General features: G+C 43.4%; 1 protein-coding gene across 1 annotated transcript; it reads right to left on the bottom strand.

Moving 5' to 3' along the window:
• Positions 1–20,830: 20,830 nt before the first annotated feature.
• On the bottom strand, positions 20,831–21,790 carry LOC138260004 (olfactory receptor 6F1-like). Its single transcript, XM_069208054.1, has one exon. It carries the CDS (start codon positions 21,788–21,790, stop codon positions 20,831–20,833), a length of 960 nt encoding a protein of 319 aa, XP_069064155.1.
• Between the last annotated feature and the right edge of the window lie 1,109 nt (positions 21,791–22,899).

Below are 22,899 nucleotides of genomic sequence, written 5' to 3'. Positions count from 1 at the left end.
TCGCCATGCACTGGTAATATTACTTGTAGTTTATTTAGATATTGCTAATCATTGTTGAATAATTTATAGCTTGGTTTTATGGTTCATTATGATATTACTTTAAATATATTGAATTCCTTTGTGTAGGCTCTGAGAAAAACCTTTGAATAGGCATAAGTAAACAGAGGTTGCTATATGCTTATTTAGCCTTTGTTGTAGATAAGTATTTTGATCTCAACCAGGCATGGTGTGGTATTAGAATACCATCTAACATAAATATGTTCTAAATATCAACTACAAGATTGTCCCATCGGGTTTAATAATAAACAAAACTACCCTAATCAAATAATATTTTGTGAACTGTAGTTGGGGCATGACATGTGAGTCAAACAATATTTCTGTATATGATAGTTAATCACCTGCATTTTTTAAAATACAAATTCACAAAAGATGCTTATCATTCTTTCCTATTCAACACAAACCAATCATCTCAAGAGGCTAAAGTTTGGTAGCACATGTACACAGTACAGTAATTGGTTCACCGAAAATAAAATACGACACAGAAAATGGCTGTATGGTATTGCATCAAAATTAGAGTGTTTGCGGGATTCGTTTACCAGACAGTTACTTCCCTCAGAAGGAAATGGTTTTCTTGACTGTGATTATTTCAAAACTCACTTTGATCCCCAGGCCAGAAAATGCTTGTGATGCTCTTAAAGGTGGAGTGCTTATGAAAGGAAGGACGTTGAGCTGAAACAATTCAATACGTAACATTTCACACTCCAGCATTATGATAGAGTCAACTTCCCAAGAAGACCAAGACTCATCCTCTCTTCGCTCACCTCCCCCTCTTTTACAAAAATATATTTTTGGATTTTGTATTGGTTTCAAAACAATACCTGCAATACTTTTTTGAAATGCTTGCAATGCTTGTAACATATTTGCAATACTATTTATAAACAAATCAGGGCTTTTGGAAATATGTGCTAAGTTATGTTACTTCTATTTCATTATTCAAATGTTTTCAAATATGTGTCTCCCTCCTGCATAAAATATAATGTCAGGGAAATAGTATGAGTATTGTGCTGTCTCTAACTGCTACAATCTGTAAATATGTGATGCATAGGGACATCCATGTAAATAAACTGCCTTTGGGCATTGTTTACAACCAATAAATAGAACTTGTTCTTATTTGTACAGTACATTAACCAGCGATGGATATCACTAGTGTTCCAAATTTTCAAGCCACAAGGTAGAACTACAGACATCAACCAATCTGGAATGGATCAGTTTATCAATATTATATGCCATTAGTTAGAGATATAGAACACCATAACAATATATATGTGTACATTAAAAAAGACATATCAAAGGATACGCACCTCATGTTAAAGTTACTGGTTGTCAATGTGGTTACATACCCATCCACATATGTTCTCAATTTGAGGTTTGCACCTTTGATGATGGGTATATTCCAGTAGATACTGTGCATAGATGTACATGGGTACACTTGCAACATTATCCAAGGTTTGTTATATTTGACCTGAAGAGAAATATATATGAAATACATACATACATAAAATAAAATAAACAATGACCAGCAAATCGGTTATATGTGTTTTCAAAAGAATATCCTGGAAAGCCAAGCGAAACAAGGTTGGGTATGAAGGTTCATACAAAGATGGTCTAGGGAGATAAAATGGAGTGTGGGACACTGTCATGTACACATAAGGAAAACAAAACTGAAACAACGGAAAGCATGAAGTCAACTGACTTCCTCAAGGCACAGAAGGAGGAAATATGTCATTCACTGGTACTAATATAGTAATGTGTGCAATAATCAAATATGTAAATTATGTATTCCTTCTACTCATGACCCACTTCAGTAAAACTTGAAGCAAGCAACGTTTGTCATTCACATAGAAAGCCAAATATAATATTGAATTCAGGAAGGAAAATGGAGGACATTGGATACAGGCTACACTGCTGCACCTTGTCAAAGTAAGCGGGACTAGACGTAACAGAGGGTGCCGAATTCTTGGAGGGAAGAGATACTAATAATGTTCATTCTAGGAAGGCAGGAAAGGGCTATTAAGACATTCTGAAGGGGGAAGAGAGAATGCTTGACTGCTAGATATGTTTACATGTTACAATAGGCAGTGTTGTTTAATTCATCTTTGAGTTCAGTGAAATAACATGTTTATAAGGCACTCAGAATTTGATAGGAAGAGTGAAAACATCAAGGGGCATTACAATTTTACTCCAGGGAAACAGACTTTATAGTCAGGAAAAAACTGCCAGCTTGGCTCCAAGCAGTGGAGAACAATTTTACGCCATCTAACTATTCAGACTAGAAAAGCATTCTATCCCTTTCTCAAAATATTTTCTTGGCCTGTCTGACAACCTAGACATGCAATAATTTCAACAAGCCCCTCACATGTCAACTGTCTAGTCACCATTGTTCAACAAATACTACACAGCATTGAAATACTCACACTCGAGTCTTTTGGTCTGTTTACAAATACTTGCCATAACCACAACACTCTCCAACACATATAGAGAAACTCAACAAATATATTACATCCATATAGTCATATTTGTAAGATTAAGCAAATGTGAACCACTTTAAAAGGTTAAACACAGACATGTGTATCTGTCTCTTAGAAGAAAGCTAGAAGAATGTATCTTCATGACACAAAATCCCCAAATCCACATCCCCAACTAACCTCAAACACATCTGCAACACATACCATGAAACTATCTATGAAGGCAAAAATATCCTTTCAAAGTGTGACACAAGCACTAATAACCATCTGAAAAACACCACCAGAAAACGTTGTCATATTCTAATGTACCTCTACTTCAATACCACACCAAGGACCTGTGCAAACAATGTAGTTCCTTTCACATTGACAAAGTGTGTAAGGTCAGAATGGATATCACAAGCAATACACTGACATCTCTCCCCACCTGTAGCAGGACAACTGCTTCACATTCAAAATGACCCTGCAAGGAATCCAATAAATAAAAGAAGCCATCAAATCCAACAAAGACTCCTTTGTCTCCGGTGTATCTGCAATAGCATCAGAAAAGCATGGGGCAGACATTTCAGCTTGCAACAGCGGCTCTCTCAAAAACAGAAACATGCAAGACCACCTGAAATAGTCACTAGTAGCTTCCATTCTTAAAATTGCTGCTCTTGTTCCAACCACCCACTACCTCTACTGACTACAATCCGTAGCCAGTGTCTCTTAGTAAGCAGTCAGATAGCTCAATCCTTTCTTGTCCAACTGAGGAGAACCATATAGCTTGTTGTACTATGCAGATAGCCAACTGTATGCACTTGTGAAGCAAGCTCTTTCATGTGTTTCATTCATACTAAAGTCCTAAATTGACCACAGACGTCAGGTTTGTAAAGATTATGCAGCAACCCCGCTCTGCAGCATTGTTTCATTTAGATTTGAATGTTCTGCAACAGCAAAGCTCAAATCTAAATGGAGAAATGAGAAATGCCTAGCTGGACCAGGTCAAATGTAACAATGTATATAAGCTGAAGAGCAAGTTTGCCATTTTCAAAGCCAAAAATGATTACTAGGCTGAGTAAATATTAGAGGACACCAGACAATCTGATGCTTGAATTGTTCAAATCTGTTATCTCACTATCTGATTGCTATCCATGTGTAGCTCTGACTTCTGAGTTCTAAGAGGCTCCTAACTATGGTTTTGTTAATAAAAAAGTAAAATCATTGCAGAATTGCAAGTGATTGATAAACTTCCAAATCTATCAGCACCTCTTACTTTCACTCCCTCTAATGGTGTGGTGGGAGGTTCTGTCGCCTCCAATGTCAAGAAAAGAGAAAACTTCCTACCCTCTCTGAAACCCACAGGGGCATTGATGGACCCAGTTCCCACCTGACTTCTAAAGAAGCTTGCCCCCTGTTTGCTCCCTGTTTGTTCCTCTTATTAAGCAACTAATCAAATGGTCATTCTCAGAGAGCTGATATAATTATTCCTCATTTGAAAAACCAAATCTAGATGCAGCACATATTTCTAAATTTAGGCTAGTTAACAACGTGTCTGCCCTGGCAAAAATCCCAGACAAATCTGTAGTGATCTAGTTTCAGGTAGTACCAAGATACCTAGAAGTGTTTTTTCAATTTTTCAGGCTGGATTCAGACAAAGGCATGGTAAAGACAGTGCATTAATAGAGTTTGGGAGTGTTCCCTAGGGTTGGCAGATTGTCTTGAACCTTTGATACGGTGAACACCAAAGGTTTGAGGCACAGGCTGACGAATGTTGGACAGGTCGGATCACTGGCCATCAGGTGGGTCAGTTTTCTACACCTAAATGGCATGCATGATTCAATTGTTCCCTAATTCCTATAGTAAAGGTATTATCTTATGTGTTTGATGCACAAGTATATATACGGGGCTCCAAAGCACTGCATGTTCTACGGGGGCTGTTTAATAAGATCAAAAACTTGATGAGTCAAAGTTAACATCAGCTGAATAGCTTATCAATCAAATGTATTCTTTTTGGAAGAAAATTATGGCTTGTTTCACACTGTAAATCCACATGCTTGTCCTTTTCTATGATGTCAAAAACAGCATGGGCCAACAATCCACCATGACCATCCAATCAATCAACACTGTGAAACAAATAAATAGTGATGGAAGGGCAAAACCCAGGGAAGGCGGGATAACAGCAAACTAAAATAAGAAAGGCAAGTAAAAATAAGGCAACAGGTTACAAATTCAAATGCAAGAAAAAAAAGACACAACATTATTAAACGTATTAAACAGTCTAATTGGAGATTCTACTCCTATGCTATGTCGCACACTTTTGGCAAGTATAAACTACCAGGAGCGATATAGCTCTAGGTTTTCTCAGTGGAACTATACACTGTAAAAGACACTGGTCACTGCACAGAATATGGGTGCTGCCTTAAATAGGAGGACTAACTGAAATGTACACTGTGAACCCTACCTATACATTTTTTAATTCCCTCCAGTATTTTTGAGTTCTCATAATGCTTTTATCTTTCCTTGGGGCTAAACATAAAGGCAAAAAACAGAGTTTTCTTCACTGACATGTATAGTTCTCAATTGAACATTACTTTCATGTCTAATGAAACAATTCACAAAGGCAAACTAAGAACTGAAGACTAAGGGGGTCATTCTGACCCCGGCGGGCGGCGGGAGCCGCCCGCCTGGAGGGAACCGCGAGAATACCGCTGCGCGGTCAAAAGACCGCCGCGGGTATTCTGGGTTTCCCACTGGGCTGGCGGGCGACCGCCAAAAGGCCGCCCGCCAGCCCAGTGGAAAACACCCCTCCATGAGGATGCCGGCTCCGAATGGAGCCGGCGGAGTGGAGGATGTGCGACGGGTGCAGTGGCACCCGTCGCGTATTTCAGTGTCTGCAAAGCAGACACTGAAATACAAAGTGGGGCCCTCTTACGGGGGCCCCTGCAGTGCCCATCCCATTGGCATGGGCAGTGCAGGGACCCCCAGGGGCCCCACGACACCCCTCACCGCCATCCTGTTCCTGGCGGTCGGAACCGCCAGGAACAGGATGGCGGTGAGGGGGTCGGAATCCCCCTTGGCGCCTTGGATTCCCAGGGCAGCGGAAAACCAGCGGGACACCGCCGGTTTTCCTGTTCTGACCGCAGCCGAACCGCCGCGTTCAGAATGCCCTGCGGGGCACCGCCAGCCTGTTGGCGGTGCTCCCGCCGACCCCGGCCCCGGCGGTCCTTGACCGCTGGGGTCGGAATGACCCCCTAAGTTTAGACTTGAAGTCTAAGGGACCATTCCACAAAGGTAAACTTTGTCTAAGGTTACCTTTCTGAATTGTGCCCAATGTCTTTGTAATGGAACTGCGAACTGTAATTTCTCACACTATTGTTCTTTGGAAAGTAATCGTATTCCCCCAATGGGAATAGCCAATAGGTTTCTTCTGTAGTCTTGAATTAGTGTCAGATCATAAGGTATGATGAAGCACAAGATACAGAAAACATGGAAGAGATGGCAAGCAGGGCAATGGAAATTACACCATGTGATCTGTAAGACTACAATTCCTATACCCAGAGACACAGCCCCAAATTCTAGAGGACCAGCACACCTAGATCCATGTCCAGATCAATAGTGACAACAGGACCTGTCTAACACTGAGTTCTCTTGTCCAGCAACAAATTGTTGTTCCAATAGTTTGCATGCAGCTTGACTTGTTCCTTCACCTTTGTTGTTTTCCCCTGTTTTGTTCCCTGTGGTCCATTTGATTTCCAACATGTTGTGATTCGTTACTTGCCTCCTCACCCTTTTTGTTAGTTTTCCTTTCTTGTCCAGACTTCCTCCATCCCAGTGCTGCAGCGGTGTTTATCTACAGCTCCTGACTACATCAGGGTCTAGTTACAGCATACCACCTGTTTGTGCTACATGAGTTCTAATCTGTAGTATTGACATGCCTTTCTTCCCTCTTGTTTTGTGACCCATCAGTAATTTGTGTTCCCCTACCCTTGGGTGGGTATCTAATCTAAGGATTCTCTGTCCTCTCTTTCTCTCTCCCTTACCTCACTAAGTTTTTCAAGTTAGGGTGTTTATTACCATCCTTGACCTAAGTCAAGTGGGTGTATTAACCCCTAGGGGGATTTGGGGGGATTTGTTTAGATATCCTCAAAGTTGCAGTATGGTTTTTGTGACATTTATTCAATCATAATTTTTTTATACTTGGTCAATCACAGATCTAAAATAATTTTGAAAATATGCTGGGAAAGTTTACATATGCTTGAATTCACCACTACTCCAAAGATTCAAAGAAAATAAAACACAGCCTTGCTCCCTAACTAAAAATCCCCTCTTAGTTTAAGACTGTAAGTGGGATCAGTAAAATATGTTTAGCATGATCAGGATTCTTGTTGCAACATCAGTACCAGGGCATTTATCATCTCTATTACCACATCATTATCATGCCGTTGTCCTCATGCCCTTATTAGAGCTCTCTAAAAAGATGTTGCTCATTGGGCACCTGTTTATATTATATTGTAAGGATCTGTTAGTTGGCACTGAATGACAAAGGTTCACTACAAGGAACTATTAGCCAGCAATGCTTAAAGTACCTGTTAACAGATTGTATGGTGCACATGTACATCATAGAAGAAAAAAAAACAAGACTTACAGGACACAGTCCATCTCACACACCGAACATTATGATTGCATTGAGACTGTTGTGCAAGTCCTTTGTTTATATTTATTAGCCCTTTCTTATTTTTTTGTCCTTTCCCTCTGTTGCTAGTTTCCAGGAATGTGTGTGTCTCGTATTGCGAACACACACCACTGCCGTTTCTTAAGGTGACGTCATGGATGCCAAGGCAAAGCCGTCATGTACAAATAGCAGCCACTCCAGACAACTAGTGCTTGCAGTGGAGAATTTTTCATCGAGCAGCACCCTGAGACTGAGAGGCGAGCACGTTAAGGTGAAACAAATAGATGCACAGTACTTTTTCATGATAATCTGAGTTGCTGAATATCTGAACCAAAACTGAACAATTGTTGCTAATATAGCCTTAGAACCTGCCGTAGCAGGCTCTACCGGGCATTAAAGGCCCGCTCCCACGTGAGGGCCTTTAACAAGGGAGTGGGCCTCTAATGGCCGGTAGAGCCCGCTATGGCGGGTTCTAAGGCTATTAGAACATTCTGCCACTCGGGGGCAGAATATTCTATTAAATAATACAAATTCCTCATGAAGCCCGAGGGGATTAAAATCCCCTCGGGCTCCGTGAGGCTTTGTTCACAGCTGTTGCTGTGAACAAAGAGAACATTGGAATGTTGGCTCCGGGCTTTTACCGGCCAGTAAAAGCCCGGAGCACTCCATTGTCTGCAATGGAGCCCCCAACATTCTAATGTTCTACTGTGAGTTCAATCACTCTATAGTGAGGGTTATTGTTAAAGGGCTTATTATATTTCGCAACATTGTTGAAGTGTTGATAATATTGAACGTCAATAGTTGATGCAGCGCTTTAGTGGAATGTTGCCTAAAGCGCTTATAACACTGGACTTCAGAATAGTTGATTCAGCTTCAGTAAAACACTGAATTGATTAAAGAATCTTGAAGATCATAATAGTAAAGGCTCTTGAATCAATGACACTCTGGCAACAGTAAAATCAGGAATCCTGTGCATATTAGGATATGTGTGTGGAATACCAGGAACTTGACAATTCTGCTAATATTATTTGTTCTTCAACAAATCAAACCAAATCATGAGATGAACTCTTTATGCAACAAACTATTGTCTGCCAGAGATCTCGTTGATAATCAATGATTATTACCCTTTGATAATTTCACAGTTTATTTTCTGGAAAGTGTTGGAGGCTGGCCTGGTTTGTTGTGGGTACCTTGAGTACTTGCACCTAATACCAGGTCCAGTTATCCCTTATTAGTGAAGTAGTAGTGTTCTAGCTGCTTAGGCTGATAGAGGTAGCTATAGCATAGCAGCTTAGGCTGTGCTAGGAGACATGCAAAGCTCATGCAATACCACTTGTAGTTACACAGTACTTACACACAAGTAAAGACAATACTCAGTGTTACCAAAAATAAAGGTATTTATTTGGGTGACACAGTACCAAAAATATCTTAGAGACAATACTCCTTCTGGAAGTAAGTATTATACACTAGACACCACAATTAGACAAGTAAATAGTCATATAACCATTCAAACAGTAGGAAATCCTATTGAATGCAATAGGAGAAAATAGGTCTAGGGGCAACACAAACCATATACTAAGAAAGTGGAATGTGAATCACGAATTGCCCCCTAGACAAGTGTAGTGTGTGCAGAATTGCTGGGAGAGTAAGAATACAATAAAGGTAAGTAAATCACCCCACCCCAGAGCCCAGAAAAGCAGGAGTAAAGTACTGCAAGTTTCCTTTGGACACACTACACCTCGTCTTTGGGATTTTGCAGCAGCCAACCAAGTCTGCAAAGAATAACTGCTGGATTATTTGACCTGAAGACCTGCAAAGGAAGGGGACCAAGTCCTGAAGTCAAAAGAAGTTCCAGGAAGGACAGGAGTCCCTGCCAACCCAGAAGAGGGTGCAAAAGAAGAGTCCCCAGTTAGACGAAGACTGCAAGAATGCACCCTAGGAAGTTGCCAGCAGGTTCCTGCATGATGCAAAAGATGTCCCATGGTGTGAAGATCGTTGTAGATGAGATTTCATGTTGGAAGTCGCCAACAAGCTCTGGTTATGACAAAAGTGTGTTTTTTGTGTCACAATGGTGCTGGATGGACCCAGGAGGGACCTGGGGGTCACAACTCTATCTGACAAGGAAGAGGGGGCTCTCAGCACTTTAGGGAGCCCTCAGGGTGCCAGCCAGCACCCCCAGGAGTCGCAGGATCCGGGTTCAAAGGAGATGCAAAATGTGGTTGATGCAGCACAACTAAAGAAGGTCCCACGCGACCGGAGAGCAACTCAGCGAGTTTAGCATTGCAGGATGGAGTGCTGGGGACCTGGGCCAGGCTGTGTATGAAGGAATTTTGCAAAGAGTGCACAGAGGCCTCAGGAGGCGAAGAAGACACAGTACACAGGGGTACCGTCATTCTTGGGGAAGGCAAGGTCTTACCTCCTCCAAATTGTGTCAGCGGGACCTCAGGACAGTATATATCGATGATGTCCACCCTATGTCCTTAGGAGCATGCTCGCCATTGTGAGAGGAGTACCAGGGTAGTGGTCATCGTCTTGGAAGGTGCCTGCTTGGAGCTTGGGAGTGACTCTGTCACTCTACGTGAGATTTCTTTGGTTCTTCAGGTGCAGGATGAAGAGAGGGAGTCCCCAGAGTGTGCACACTGTGGAAACTGTTGCAGTTGCTGACTTTGTGCTGAGCTTGCTAAAGCAAAGTGTCTCTTGTAGACACTTTGTTGCAGTTACAGCATTTCTTGGAGCAGGCTGTGGTTGATCTGAGGTCAGAAGAGTCTGAAGTTGTTGCAGAGGATTCCTGAAGGAAATTTGCAAGCAGAATCTGAAGAGAACTCACAGGAGAGACCCTAAAGAGCCCTGAGAGGGGGATTGGCTACCTTATCAGGTATGGACCTATCAGGAGGGGTCTCTGACGTCACCTGCAGGCAGTGGCCACTCAGAGCCCTCCAGAGTGCCCCCACACCTTGCAAAGCAAGATGGCTGAAGTCTGGGACACACTGGAGGAGCTCTGGGCACCACCCCTGGGGTGGTGATGGACAGGGGAGTGGTCACTCCCATTTCCTTTGTCCAGTTTCCCATCAGAGCAGGGGAGAAGGGGTCCCTGAACCAGAGTAGACTGGTTTATGCAAGGAGGGCACCATCTGTGCCCTTCAAAGCATTTCCAGAGGCTGGGGGAGGTTACCCCTCCCCAGCCTGTAACACCTAATTCCAAAGGGAGAGGGTGTAACACCCTGCTCTCAGAGGAAATACTTTGTTCTGCCTTTCTCGGACCGGGCTGCCCAGACCCCAGGGGGCCCAGAACCCTGTCTGTGAGGTGGCAGCAGCTGTAGCTGCAGTGAAAGCCTCAGAGAGATGGTTTAGCAGTACTGGGGGTCCATGGTGGAGCACCCAGGATGCATGGAATTGGTTCCCCAATACCAGATTTGGAATGGGGGGACAGTTCCATGATCTTAGACAGGTTACATGGCCATATTCGGAGTTACCATTGTGAAGCTACATATAGGTATTGACCTATATGTAGTGAACGCGTGTAATGGCGTCCCCGCACTCACAAAATCCGAGGAAATGGCCCTGAACTATGTGGGGGCACCTTTGCTAGTGCAAGGGTGCCCTCACACTAAAGCCCATATTTATACTTTTTGACGCAAACCAGACCCAGCGCAGGTGTGCATCAAAAATTGACCACCTGCTAACGCCATTCCAACGCATCAGGCGGGCGCCTTATTTATGGATTGACATTAGCCAGTACTGCGGCCTGGTTAGAGTTAAAAAAAATACTCTAACCGGGCAACGCAGGCGTAGTGAAGAATGGGGGTTGTGCATCAAGAAATGGTGAAAGTCAGGTTAGAGTAAAAAATCATGTCTCTAACCGGATTTGCGCAATTTTTTGACGCACAACCACCACTGAAATGACTCCTATCTTAGGAAAGACAGGAGTCATGCCCCCCTGCCCAATGGCCATTCCCAGGAGACATCTGTGCCCTGGGCATGGTCACTGGGCACAGTGGCATGTAGGGGGCCCAAATTAGACCCCCCTATGCCACTTAAAAATAAAATAAAAAAATACTTACCTCTACTTACCTGCGAGGGGTCCCCCCATCCATGGGTGTCCTCCAGAGGTGGGCGAGGGTGGCAGGGGGTGTCCCTGGGGGCAGGGAAGGGCACCTGTGGACTGCTTCCATGGTCAGAGACCATGGAAATGAGCCCACAGGTCCCTTAACGCCTGCCCTCACCCATGCGTTAAAAAACGGCACAAATCAGGCTGGGTGCCATTTTTTAAGGCCCACCCCCCTCAAAATTACGCAGGAGTATAAATAAAGCACACATGCCTTAAAGTCATTTTTTGGATGGGAACGCCTACCTTGCTTGTCATTAACGCAAGTCGGTTTCAAGCATCCAGAAAATGATGCACACTGCTGAATTTTTACATTCGCGGGGTTGGGCATCAAAGTATAAATATGGTGTTAGGTTTGTGTCGAATTTGCATCAAAAAATGTTATGCAAATTTGGTGCAAACAGAGTATAAATATGACCCTTAGTAACTTTGCACCTAACCTTCAGCAAGTGAAGGTTAGACATATAGGTGACTTATAAGTTACTTAAATGCAGTGAAAATTGCTGTGAAATAGTGTGTTCACTATTTCATGCAGGCTGCAGTAGCAGTCCTGTGTAAGGGTTTGTCTGAGCTCCCTATGGGTGGCAAAATAAATGCTGCAGCCCATATGGATCTCCTGGAACCCCATTGCCCTGGGTACCTAGGTACCATATACTAGGGACTTATAAGGGGAGTCCAGAGTGCCAATTGAAATTGGTAAATGAAGTCACTGGCCTACAGTGACAAATTTAAAAGCAGAAAGAGCATAAGCACCGAGGTTCTGATTAGCAGAGCCTCAGTGACACAGTTACGCACTACACAGACATACACATTAGGCCACACACTATGAGCACTGGGGTCCTGGCTAGCAGGATCCTAGTGAGACAGGCAAAACATACTGACACATAGGTTTGTATCTATGAGCACTGGGGTCCTGACTAGCAGGATCCCAGTGACACAGTAAAAACACACTGATACACACTCGCAAACAGGGCAAAAGTGGGGATAACTATGCAAGAAAGAGGCTACTTTCTCACAGTAAGCCATTGACATTAACATCATTTATGTTGTGAGATTATGTGAATGTGCCGTGGTCTCAAGAAGCCTCATCTAAACATCAAGCATCATCTGTTCCAGGTCTCCCTCCCTGCAGTACCCTCCCTAATTCTCTTCCCCTCATCTAACCACTCTGATCCTGAATCGGTGCTGCTGGAAGTTGGACTTTGAGGATACTGCCCCTGAGGAAACATGAGTCCGCCTTTCAGTAATTTAAGATTCTCAGTGTGAAGCATCAAGATCTGGAGGTGCGTTGTGTAAATAGAATGCCACTAAAACGGTTGCTAAGACTTCCAGCTCTTGTTGATTGATTCAAATCTTGTTGGTTTTGGAACTCTAGGACCACAGGTGTTGGGACTTCAGAGTCAGACTGTGGGCATCATTGTCAATTTCGGTTCTATGCTTGCAACACACAATTTCATACATCCTGAAGCAAAATAAAGCCAGCCTACCAGATTCTCTTGCAGATGGATCACTCAGAGCAGAGTATAGATTCTTCACCATGCAAGGGGACATCCCCAACCCAAAAGGTACACTTTTTTTCTAAGTTGTCATGATAAGGTCATGCATTTAAAATACGGTATTGTGTAATCTCCAAATCACATGTCAAATGTTCAGTATACATCTTTTGCATCAGAATAATTTTTACTTCGTTAAAAAGGCATCCTAATACATAGAAGGCATTTGGGCAGTAAACAATCATTGCTAAAATTCATTCTTTGAATTTTTGTATCAAAATATAATTTGCTTCTGGACAAAGACGCAATATTACACGTATTCTTTTTAGAAGTAAGTTATTCACATGAGAGCAACTGCGTGACTGTACTCAGCTATCTAAACACAGCTTGGATGTAAAATTCTTAATAAATGGAATTAAACAGTAAGTCAAATATAAACATCAACTTGTTTTAAGTGACAGATACAGCTGGAAAAATGTCCATAGAAGCTCTCATCTCTGTATCTTTTTGCTCAGTCCATTTTGCGCTGTTTGGGATCTGACAGGCCAAGCGTAGTTTACTGTCATCCAGTGGCATAATGGATAATGGAGGCCCTCCTGCAAAATATAAGACCTGACCGCTTAAAGTTCCATATCATAAAGATATTTAAAGGTTTTGGGCTGAATCGCGGCTTCCTGAAGGGTGCGGATCCATTTGCACCACAAGTGCTGCAGAATCCTGCATTACGCCCCTGCTGTAATCTCCCCTCCTTTGTTCTGTAATATTTTCAACTGATTAGGATGAAAAAGATCTTTGATCATAATTTTTTATGGCACACTGCTCTGCCAGTGGTTGTTTATGCTCAAATTTATCTATTCCCGATATTGCTGTTTGTTGGTTTTTCTGGAAGATTATTTGTTAATTCTGGTACATTTTGTAGCAAAAATGTTTGTAGGTCCCTAGGAACTAGGTTATGTCTTTCACTGGATTTGGGTATGGTTATGGCTTGGTTTCTGTTTACAAAATGGACTACAAACAATGGCACTGTGCATCTCAGAACTGTTCCATTTTAATCATCTGGCCATGTAATACACTTCACAATGGTGGGACAATAAAAACAGAATGCACTATTAACGTTCTTCTTGATTAACTCTTTAAGGTATGTGCTACCATTCTCTGACCACTTCTCAAAAGTTTGATCGCCATAGTGCATGTTTTTGTGATCATGTATTCCACCTAATCCAAAAGGGACTTTTTTATATATACAAAAGATTTCCGCTGACACTTAAATTAGTAGTCCTACACTGAGATTTAAGAAACATGCTGAAGGGTAAGGAAACTCATTCGGGGGAAGCCCTAAATATTCAACTGTGAGTGAAAAAATATTAAATATGTGCTGACAACAATGGCCAAGAGATAGAGAAAACTGTGCAGTATCATGATCCTGCTCAATATAAAACTCACGCGACATCTGCGCATTTGTGGTTTTTTCGAAAATTGCCCGTTCTACAGCACGTACATTAACTTAGAAAATGTTAGTGCCTGGGCCATAGACAGCACAACTTGGATACAGACAAAAATTACCTCTAGGTCCCTCGTCCACGACTCAGTCCTAATAACATGCGAATAAGTCTCTTTCAAGACAGGAAACAAAACAGGAAATGCTTCCTAACCCCACCCACCCTCCAGTACCGGCATATAAACTCATACCACACTGGAAATTTACTTGTTTTGCTTCCTGTCTTCGATGGGTCTTGCAGGCGACCCTGAGTCGGCTGCAGGGCTTACACCTCCACCTTGTCTCAGGAGCTCCCCTCTGCTGGGCTCTGGGGACCCTATGGCCATTGTAGGAGCAGCATGTGATGGCCGGATAGGCGTAGGCCTTCTATGCCATCCGAGCTTGCAGGTATGCCGTGGCCCTGTATTTGGGCAGTGTTTTGTGGCTCCCGTATGCCTGTTCTAGGCACTTTGGGAATTGCTGCTATGCCGGCTGGAGTGGTCTGAGTGCTTGGGTCTCAGCGGTCTACTTTCATTTTTTTGTTGGGGGCGGCTGTGATACGTCCTACTTCCCGTGGCTTGCTGGGCTCATGGGTGGGACAGAGAGGCTCAGTGTGTATGTCTGCCTCTTACACACTGGGAATTAGGCTCGTAAATGGGGTGTTCAGGCTTCCACTTTCCCCTCGTGGCAGGGTTGCCTCTGGAATGCTGTTCAGCTGTGTTGTGCTTTGCACTCACATGTGTGCTTTATTATTACTGCTTTGGAGTACACTGGTGCTGGCTCCTTCTCTCTGGTCACAATAGGGAAGCATGTTGCAAAACTGAGGCATTGCTCTTCCAGTTCTACTGCCTCTACCTCTTCTGCTTTGGTGATGTCTCCTTCTCCCCCTTCACCTAAAGAAAGACTCGGTTATGGAAGGATGACTTGAATATTTCCAGCTCCTCGTCTTCTGATAAGTCTTCGTACACCATTGACCATAGGGGGAAGTACATTTCCAAAGGTTTGCTGTCTGACTTCCTGGCTCACATTAGGGTTAATATGGGATTTCCTGTGGACGATGTACCCAGAACGTCCAGGGAATCGGTGTTGCCTTAGTTTAAGAAACTGCCAAGTGTGGCCCATCCCATTCATCATTTTGTCATGGATGTGTTGTTACAAGAGTGGAAACAGACCAAACGTATTTATGTACCTCATTTTATGGCAAAGCTTTGGAGAAAATGGAGGATAAGTTACCTAACACTGTACATGTAGAGTCCATTGTTACTAGCCTTGTGGATAGGCCATCCATGGCTGTGGAGGATATTCTGAAGGATGTAGCCGACAAGTAGGTGGATTCTTCTGTGTGAAAAGCTTATGTGGGTGCTCATCTGGCCTTGGGGGATGGAATTTATGGGACATATGTGTCACAATCTTTGTTGTCTGATTTGAAGACCCTTTTTGCTACTATGTGGAAGGTGGACAGTGCCCTGACCTTTTGGAATCTATGGAGAGATAGTCTGAGTTATTGTCAGATATTACTTTTGCCTTTTTAAGGATGTCAACTCTGTCTTTTGATGCCTCCATTGCGGCCAGACATGTTCTTAAAAGTTTGGAATACAGATGTTGCACAGTGCTCCATTGTCCTGCATTTGCCTTTTACTGGGCCTCATGTGTTGGTGGTGATCTGGAGGAGATGTTGCATTGGGTTTTTAAGGAGAGAAAGCATTCTTTGTCCTTTCGGAAGCATCAGTGTGCTAGAGCTTTGTTTGTGGGGTCTTCTCATGGTCTTTTTGTCAGCCTTCCTGAAGACAGCGATCTTCTTTGTGGGAATCAAAAGTTTCAAGCTAAAGGTTTTCTAGGGAAGTTTCAGAAGAAGTCCGGAACGGAGCTGGCAATGAATTCCAGTAGTCCTGACTATGCCCCCCTGGAGTTCCACTTGTGGTTGGTAGGAGACTCTGGTTGTTGAGGGCTATCTGGGGCCTCACAACATCTGGCAAGTGGTGCTGAACATTGTGGACATGGGTTACCGGATAGAGTTCCTAACCTCTCCCTCACCATCTGGCACTGTGGTGACTCTTGTTCTGTGGGATCAGGTGAAGTGCCATGCTTTGTTGTAAGAGGTTCAGTCTCTTCTCAAGAAGAAGGCCACTTTTCTGGTGCCTCTTTTCATATGGGATCAAGAGTGTATTCCGTCACATTTCTGTCCCAAAGGTGATGGTTTTTTTTCGGATAGTAATCAATCTAAAATCCCTGAAGAAGTTTGTCTAGAGGATTCCTTTCAAAATGGAAACCCTGCAACACACATTACATTGGTTCTGAGGGGTTCTGTTCTGGCCACATTGGAACTGCAGGATGCTTACCTTCATGTATCTGTTGTTCTGGAGTCTGAACAGGTTCTGAGGTTTGCTGTGATGGGTCACAATTAGCAGTTTTGTGTCCTGCCCTTCGGTCTTCGCTCCTCTCCCAGGATGTTTACAAAGGTGGTGTCTCCCTTTGTGGCTCATCTCCATCTCCAGGAGATTTCCATATTCCTTTGCCTGAACGATTGGCTCCTTCAGGCTCCGTAAATTCCTGTGCTATACCAGCATCTAGCTCAGACCAGGCATATGCTAGAAAGCCATGGGTTCCTCCTGAATTTTCCGAAATGCAACTTCCATCCAGACACCAGGAAACTGTTTATCGGGGAGGAGTTTGACACAGTTCTGGACAAAGTGTTTCTATCTCAACCCAGGATCTTGAGGCTGTAGTCTCTATTGCAACCCTTGTTATCCCTGAACATCACTTCTCTAGCCCAGTGGCTGGAGATCCAGGGGCATATGGCAGCCATTGTCTTCATGGCCCAATGGGCCAGCCTAAGTCTGAGACCTTTGCTGTGGCACCTCCACATATTTGTGCGGGTTCCTATTGAGGACATGTATCTGGTGATCTCTGTGTCCCCGAAGGTGGTCTCCAGTCTGCAATGGTGGGTGGACTCCTCACATTTTGACAAGGGGATGTTAATGTATCCCTCTCCTCCAATGGTACTGGTGACAGATGTGAGCGTCCTGGGATGAGTTGCTATGTTGGGTCAGCAGTTGGTCCAAGGTCATTGGCTCCCCTCTGAGGTGAATCGCTCATCCAATTGGAGAGAGTAATCGGCAGTGGACAGAGCAGTGCCTCATTTTCAGATTCCTCTGTTGGGGTGCAGTGTGTTGGTTTGCTCAGACAACATGGTGACTGTTACCTACACTAATCATCAGGGCAGTTGCACAGTCAGTCACTCAATCTGGTGGCTTGTTCGATGGCACATCGAGGGAGTGTCATGTTCAGTCTATTTGTGCTCAACATATGAGGGGGGTGGGCAATGTGTTGGTGGACCCATTGAGTTGGAGATTTCCCTCTTCCCTAGACCTGTGGCTGTGTCCTTGAGTGTGTTGGCTGATTTGCAGGAAGTTAGGCTGTCCACACTTGGATCTGTTCGCTTCCAAGAGGAACTCCCTTCTGCCCCTGTTCTGTTTCAGGAGTCTGGAGGTGGGAACCTGGGGGGCAGATGCATTGTCCGTTTGGTGGCCTCGGGGAATTCTTTATGCTTTCCCTCCCTTTCCTCTCATTCCACCCTTTCTGTTGAAGATCCTGCTGATAGGGGCTCGGGTGGTGGTGGTGCTCCCATTCTCTCCTCAGTGAACCTGGTTTCCATTGCTGTGGAGTCTGGCTGTTCTTCCTCTTTGGATTTTGCTGAAGGTTCCCTCACCCTTGCAGCTACTGGGTCCCCACCTGCTGTTCCTTTGACACTTGGGGTCTAGCTGCTGAACTAAGAACTTTGCTGAGGCACGGTTTGCCAGATCATATTGTTTCTGTGGTGCAAGGTTCATGAATAAAGTCCACGCTCTCCTACTGTTCTATGCATTGGGCTAATTTTGATTCATGGTGTTCCCTTAATAGCTTTTCCTCTGTCACCTGTCCAGTTTCTGCTATCCTGCATTTTTTGTGAATAGGTTTGAGAAGGATTATGTGCTTTCCACCTTGAAATGCAATGCAATGCTATCCATGCATTTCGTGACCCTGTCGCTTTGCCCAAAAATGCTGCCTCTTTGGTGTCTCAGTTGTTTTGCAGCTTCTTTCTCTATGCTCCTTTGGTGAGGCCTTCTGTTCCTTCCTGGAATCTTTCTTAAGTTCTTCATGCTCTTCAGTCTGCTCCCTTTGAGTATCTGTCCTCTGTGGATCTGAAATTTCTTTTAAAGCTGATCTACATTGTCCCCCTCGGTTTCTGCAGTTCTTGGATGATGCTGTTGTTCTGTGCCTGGATCCTGGGTTTCTTTCGGAGGTTGCTTCCCACTTCTTTGCAGGAATTTAATTTGCCTGGTCTCTGTCCTTCTTCTCCTGAGGAGCTCTTGCGGCACAGTTTTGATGTGAAGCGTGCCTTTTCTGTTTATGTTGCTCACACTGCCCCTTTTGGGCTTCTGACAGCCTTTTTGTGACTTTTGGTGTTAGTCAAGGGAAGGCACCTCCAAGTCAATTTCTCTAGCTTCCAAGGGTGCTGGTTTGCCTTGCCCGTGTCTGTCCAGGCACATTCCACTACAGGCCTCTCAGGCTCTTGGGCCACCTTTCAAAGTGTCTCCTTGGAAGACATTTGCTTTGCGGGGACCTGGGCTTCTGAGACCACGTTTATTAGACACTATTATCTAACCTGTGCACAGCTTACACAAGTACATTTTATCTGGGGTGTTTTCCAAGCCATTGATGAGTCCTTACTCTTAGTCCTACTCGTCCTCGAGCCAGTATTGCTTCCCACCCTCCCGGTATCAGGCCTTTGTGAGGCTTGGCCTGACAGGAAGTGATCCAATGAGGTATGTGTTAATATTTCTTGACTGGATGGTGGGTGGGGCTAGGAAGTGTTTCCTGTTTTGTTTCCTGCCTTGGAAGTGACTTAACCTCATGTTGGTAGGACTGTGTCGAGGAAGAGTAGGACTAGGAGTAATGAGGATTATCGGTCAGTAATTAGGGCAGTAACTGCCTCTGCATGTTTGAATGTGAGTGTCTTAGGGACAACTATTTTAAAAGGCTTTATGAAGCAGAGGATCTCTGAGTGGTTGGGGGGCTTTGAAGGAGTTTGTGGTGAAGGGTTGTCCTGATTAACTGGAGTGAATTTGCCAGAGAGTAGCTTTTGGTCGGTTGTGAGTTTCAGCATGGAGAAGAGGTGTATTGATTTTAAGTGACAGTTAATTTGGGTTTCATTTGAAGACAATCCTAACGTTTGCCAAACACTTAACCAAGTCAGTTATTTATTTATAACATTTGTAAAGCACGACTGTCACCAATCCTGGTATTCTGCACTGAGGACTAAGATAAGGTACCAACTCTGCAATCATATAGGCACATGTAATAAGACAGAAATGTGTTATGGCAAAAGCCAAGTCTTTAAGGCTTTCCTGAACTGTAACAGATCTGAAGATGTTCTAAGGGTCAGAGGCAATTTATTCCATAGTTGAGCCACCTTAACTGTGAAAGCCCAACCACCTAGACTCACTTTCTGCAACTTATTCATGCAGACCAGGTGTGTGGAGCTCGAACGAAGGGCTTTTCCCGGAGTGTAGCCTCTCAGTCTTTCTCGCAGCAGGACCGGACACTTGCCTTGTAAAGCCTTGAGCACAATACAGATGGCTTTAAGAAGGATCCCCTGCTTCATCGAAAGCCAGTCCAAGTCCTTTAAGGCTTCAGATGCAGAAGAACTCCGGGGTCTGTTTAGTGCAAGTTAGGCTGCTGCTACCTCAACTTGAGTAATCTATTAACCAATTAATCAGGACCTCCAAGCAAGATGGCAATACAGTAGCCCAACCTACTGAATATCACAATACGCACCACAAGAGACTTAACTTGGTTAGGTGGTAGGACAGCAGCTTTCTTAAGCCCCGCAGCAATGTAAAGTAGGTGCTAGTAACTTTTGTAACATGTTTTACCCGGGTTAGCTTATCATCAAATAAGACCCCATGTTTGTGAATGGTTTTTGACAGTTGAATCTCCTTACCGTTGGAATAGGGACAAGAATTGGGGGAGAGTGTCATGGGGATCCTGCTCACTGAGCAGCACAGAAATTCAGTTGTATCCCCTTGAGCTTAAGGGAGTAAAGGTTCATCCATTTGGCAATATCCAACATACAGTTCTGAAAGTCTGCCACAACATCCGGCTGGCTATTGTTAAGATCAACTGTGTGTCATCTGCATAGTTGACCACCCTGATGTTATGCACCTTTATGAGAGTAATAAGTGGCCTCATATAGATGTTGAACAAGACTAGACTAGTTACGGAGCCCTGAGGAACTCCCTCTTGCAGATATTAAAGATGGAGGTTTAATTATGTATATACATACTTGAAACTCAATAAAGAGCAATCTTAACTAAATTTGTTTTTTCATACTTATATATGCCAAGCATCACAGTAAAACTGACTAGGCATTCTACAATGCACAGTAAAAAAACAATGGCATATTTTCTCATACTTACATAAAGTGATTCTGATTTGTAAAGACAACATGGGTAAAGTTAATTTGTTATGTTAATGTCCATCTTTTTCTAAGTACGAACTAATGATTGAGACATTTTGGTTTCTTCACTTCTGCACATATCATCTAAACAAGTTATGTGTGCCTCTTCTCAGGGTGTCAACTATCTCCTTGTTTCTTAGAGTGTAAATAATGGGATTCAACAGTGGCGTTACCATGGATGGGAAGACAGACACTACTTTGTTAATATTCAGAGAACTTCTCCCTGTTGGCTTCACAAACATGAAAATTGTGGTCCCATAGAATATTGTTATCACAGTGAGATGAGAAGCACAGGTGGAGAAGGCCTTCATCTTTCCCTTTGTGCTGGACATTTGGATGATTGTCAACATGATACAGGCATAGGATATAATAACCACCGGTAAGCTTCCTAATATTACAATTGAAGCTAAAATAAAGAAAGTCATTTCAACGGTGTAGCTTCCAGAACAGGACAATGCAACCAGTGGAGCAACATCACAGTAGTAATGATTGATGATGTTAGGACCACAAAAGTGTAGTTTGGAGATCTGAATGAGTATCACCACAGGAAATAAAAAGCCACCTACCCAACAGCCAAGAGCTAGCTGAGCGCACCGCGTGTGGTTCATTATAGTTGAATAATGCAGTGGATTGCAGATAGCCACATAGCGATCAAACGCCATTGTCACGAGGAGAAAATTTTCCGTAGCTCCCATAGAGAAATGGAAATAATTTTGAGCGATGCATCCAGGAAAAGATATTGATTTGTTCTTTGTTAGCAGGTTTGAAAGACATTTGGGGACTGTGGTTGTTGGGTAGCAGATTTCCAAGAAAGAAAATGTTCCAATGAATAAATACATAGGTTTGTGCAGGGAGGGTGCATTTTTGATGACAGCAATGATCAGGATATTTGTAAGGATTGTTATCATGTAGACGATAAATATGACCACGAGGATACATACTTGCCATTGTCTACTGCCACTAAACCCCACCAGAATGAACTGAGCCACACCCGTTGTATTTCCGTTCTTCATATCTTCGTCTTTCTTAGACTGCAACATAACTTAAAATAGGCATGTGCAATTACCATTTTGAATGCCCAATATCTGTTTACTTTCTGGCAGGATTATACAGATTAATTACACGAGCGTTACATGTGTTGGATCAGTGTGGGGCAATGGATATCATAGAAAAAGACATTTGGAAAGATTTTAACATTTTTACATTTAATTCCAAGTACCTAATTGTTGCCAGAACAGCCAAGGAGTGGGGGAAACACCATTTCCATCACGCATGTTTGTATTAGTTGTTAAAACAACAATTTTATTTGATATTGTTATTCCTAAAAAAAGCACATTGAATGTGCTCTTTAGCACAAAAATGTTTATACTGTCAAACACCTAGGTACAGTACAAGCACTAAATCAATAAATCACAACCTCATTTAGATGTATTTATTCGGAAAAACGCTGAACACATCCCATTGCGATCTCTAGTTAAGTCACAAGGACATCATGGCATAACGTGTGCTGTATTATTTTTTTTTAAACTTTTCTTTTATTGTTAATAACACAATATGATACAGAGGCAGTGGGATCAGAGTCCCGTCAATCGGGAGTAATTACACATCAGTGATATTAGGAAACCGAAGGCGAAGAAAAAAATAACTCGTAAGGCACAAACAAGGTATCAATCATAATATAAAAACTTGAGGTAGAGGTCACTTCCAGCATATTTTAGGCTATGTGGGGGGGTTTAAAGAGGGTAAAGATATGAGGGTAAAGGATAGGTTGTACCTGTTCAGACGAGAGGACCGGGGGGTGCCACCCTGGGAAGCGAGGGATGTTGCTGCACGGATAATGGGTGTTGCAGCTCATGTCAACTCTATGGTCAGTTTCGGTTGGGACCAGGTGACTAGCTGACGACATAGGGAAAAGGATCTACCATGGAGGTCTGTTTGGAGCGTTGCTGGAAGGCGACGTTCGGACTCTAGTGGGTATTTTAGAAAGGGACGTGGGGTTAAGGGGCGAGAGGGAGAGAGAAAGAGAGAGAGAGAGGATAGAAAGTAAGAAATAGGAAAAAGGAGAAAAGAAGAAGAAACAGTAGGAAAAGGGAGAGGGAGAAGGGGAAGAAGAGGAAAGAAAAGGAAGAGTGGGAGAGGAGAAAAGAAT

The sequence above is a fragment of the Pleurodeles waltl genome, chromosome 2_1 (genome assembly GCF_031143425.1).
Source record: "Pleurodeles waltl isolate 20211129_DDA chromosome 2_1, aPleWal1.hap1.20221129, whole genome shotgun sequence".
In the NCBI taxonomy this organism is placed as follows: Eukaryota; Metazoa; Chordata; class Amphibia; order Caudata; family Salamandridae; genus Pleurodeles; species Pleurodeles waltl.
The sequence above is the reverse complement of the archived record's forward strand: the minus strand, read 5'-3'. Positions and strand labels throughout refer to the sequence as shown.

Coding starts and splice junctions, on each gene's coding strand:
- LOC138260004 (XM_069208054.1), bottom strand. CDS start 21,790: ATGTTGCAGTCTAAGAAAGACGAAGATATGAAGAACGGAAATACAACG.